This window comes from Penaeus japonicus, unplaced genomic scaffold, assembly GCF_977035675.1.
Source record: "Penaeus japonicus unplaced genomic scaffold, GWHDUDI00000001_assembly GWHDUDI00000015, whole genome shotgun sequence".
NCBI lineage: Eukaryota > Metazoa > Arthropoda > Malacostraca > Decapoda > Penaeidae > Penaeus > Penaeus japonicus.
The window spans coordinates 11,982,200-11,984,699 of NW_028234417.1; the positions used below are offsets into that span (position 1 = coordinate 11,982,200).

Genomic DNA, 2,500 nt, shown 5'->3' on the forward strand with positions numbered 1-2,500 from the left:
GTGGGAGGACGAGAAGCGAGTCTGACTGGCAACACATGACTCACAATAAACAAACGTGCGTGATTCGGGAGAATGGGGGGGGGGGGAGCGGTATCCTTCTCTTTCCTCCCTCCCTTCCATTCTTCTTCCATTTTCTTATTTTTTCTTTCTTCTTGTTATTATAATTCCTCCTCTCTGTTCTTCTTCTTCTTCTTCTTCGTCCTCCTCTTCTTCTTCGTCCTCTTCCTCTTCTTTCTCTTTATTCCTCGTCCTATCCTTCCTCTTCCTCTTCCTCCTCCTTTTCCCACTCACATCCTTCCCCCTCCATTTTCTTCTTCCAATCCTTCCATCTCCTCTCCTTCTTCTTCTTCCTCGTTTCCTTCGTTTTCCTCCTTCTCCACCTCTCTCTATTCTTATTCCTTCTCATTACCTTACATTCTTAACTGAACTATATAAACAACAAAGGTGAGCGCGAATAGGAGTCAGCCACACACGCCCGCAGTGACCATGAATAATCTCGTTCCATTGAGGCAGCCGTGCACACATACATACATACGCACAGGCACATCCATACACACACGCATACGCACATCTCTTGTGCTGTGAAAATATTCAGTTTCATTTAAATCCCTTTTATTCATATATATATATATAAGTGTATATATATATATATATATATATATATATATATATATATATATATATATATATATATATATATATATATATATATATATATATATATATATATATATATACAAACAGAACAAAACTCACTAATATCCTCATACAGATAAGAATGAGTACATGCAATGGTATGGCCATAAACAGGCGTCACATCACCAGTGTCACAATGTTGCAAAGAACTAAGATATTGAGCAATATTGCGAGCTAGATATGCAAGGCATTTTTGTAGACGTACTCACAACATCAACCAGATCCGTCTGTGTACAAATGGAATAAGAATCAACCTTTTATTAATTAATAGCACCATAGCACAGACACTCCCATGTGTGTGTGTTCATCTCACTGGTTGTATAACCAGCAAAGACTATGTATGAATATAAGAGAAAAAGGAAAATAGATTGAAAGACTAGAGAGAGAGAAGCTGAAGAAGAAAAAAAAATGTACACTTATTAATCCTAAACTGTTTCGAAATGTATGGTTCATAGTTCATAGTCAAAGCTAATGTTATTTGATAGTGCGTGGCTGACCAGCGTCGATACGTACGCCTTGTTATTTGCTCATGTCACTTATTGTGAGGATGTTGAATGTCCAAACAGAATCACACGAACTAATCCCGACGAGAATCAATCTCTCAAATCCCGATGTCCCGATGGCACGTATTTTCTTAATCAAAGAGCATAATCAGAAGAAAAAAAAATGATCACAAGGCTGTTTAACAATGATCAAAATAAACGACCTATGAAACACAAGGCTGCATCGTCACTCGCCCCCTTCAGCACCACCTTCAGCAAACAACACGGCGATGCAAGAGACGCACGCCCGCGCCGACGACCTCTTACCTGGTGTGGTTGGGCGTGGAGCTGGAGGAGGCGCCCGCGGAGGCTCCTGGGTGCGGGGGGCCGTGAGACTGAGACGGCGACGGGCGGACGCGGGCGGAGGAGGCAGCGGCGGCGGCCTCGCGCTGGAGAAACAGAGCGGCGGTGAATAAGGGTCGTCGGGACAGGGAGGGGGCAGGGGGTGGGGGTAGGGGTGGGGGCTGCAGCGTCGTGGGTGGACGGTAGGATTAGGGCTCAGCGTGTGGTGGTGGTGGGGCCGGGGGGGAGGGAGTATGGTTATCGTAGGATAAGGAAGGATTGAGAAGGAAGGAAGGAAGGAAGGAAGGGGGCAGATAGGGACGGATACAGAAAAAGGGTGAGAGTCAGTGAGAGAGAGTATTATGAATGTGAGAAAGAAGAAAGAAAGAAGAGAGAGAGAGAGAGAGAGAGAGAGAAGTCAGGCAGACTTATAGTCGTGTAGTCATCAAAAACGAAATAAAAGCATCGAGGCCAATATCCGGGGGAAGAGTAGGAAGAAAAAGAATGATATAGAAGAAATAGAAGTTCCCAGAGCACATGCTACCCCCCTCCCTCCCCCCTGCCCCTTAGGGAAGAAGACAGAGGAGAGCAGACGGGCGTGAAGAGAGCCACGAGCGAGATAGGATAGACTGTAGGGCGCCAGGAGGAATAAAGAGATCTAGAGGATCTGATGAAGAGAGAAAGCCAATGCACGTATATGGAGGAAACTTCGTCGTTTCTTTTTTATTATATCTATGTCAGTATAAGTAAGTACGTGATAAATAGATTGAGAGAAAAAAAAATATGTGATTTTCAAAATCATAAAAAGATAAGACACGATAAATAGCAGGTTAACAAATGGGAAACATCAGACACTGTGTGAATGCATATTAGAGACCACTGCACACTAATCAGCCAGTAAATCATAACGACACAGATAACAGTAAATGACTGCAAAAAAAAAAGACAACAATAAAAAAAAGCAACAGCAGACAGGCAGC

At 43.3% G+C, this 2,500-nt stretch overlaps 1 protein-coding gene across 1 annotated transcript in view; it reads right to left on the minus strand.

Annotated features, from left to right (window-relative positions):
• Positions 1 to 2,500, minus strand: part of LOC122254858 (centrosomal protein of 104 kDa) — a gene marked incomplete at its 5' end in the record, with an annotated part of 71,359 nt that overhangs the window by 10,483 nt on the left and 58,376 nt on the right. Inside the window, 2 exon segments of the mRNA XM_086544473.1 lie at positions 906 to 950; positions 1,506 to 1,627. Coding sequence (XP_086400599.1) covers positions 906 to 950; positions 1,506 to 1,627 — 167 coding nt within the window.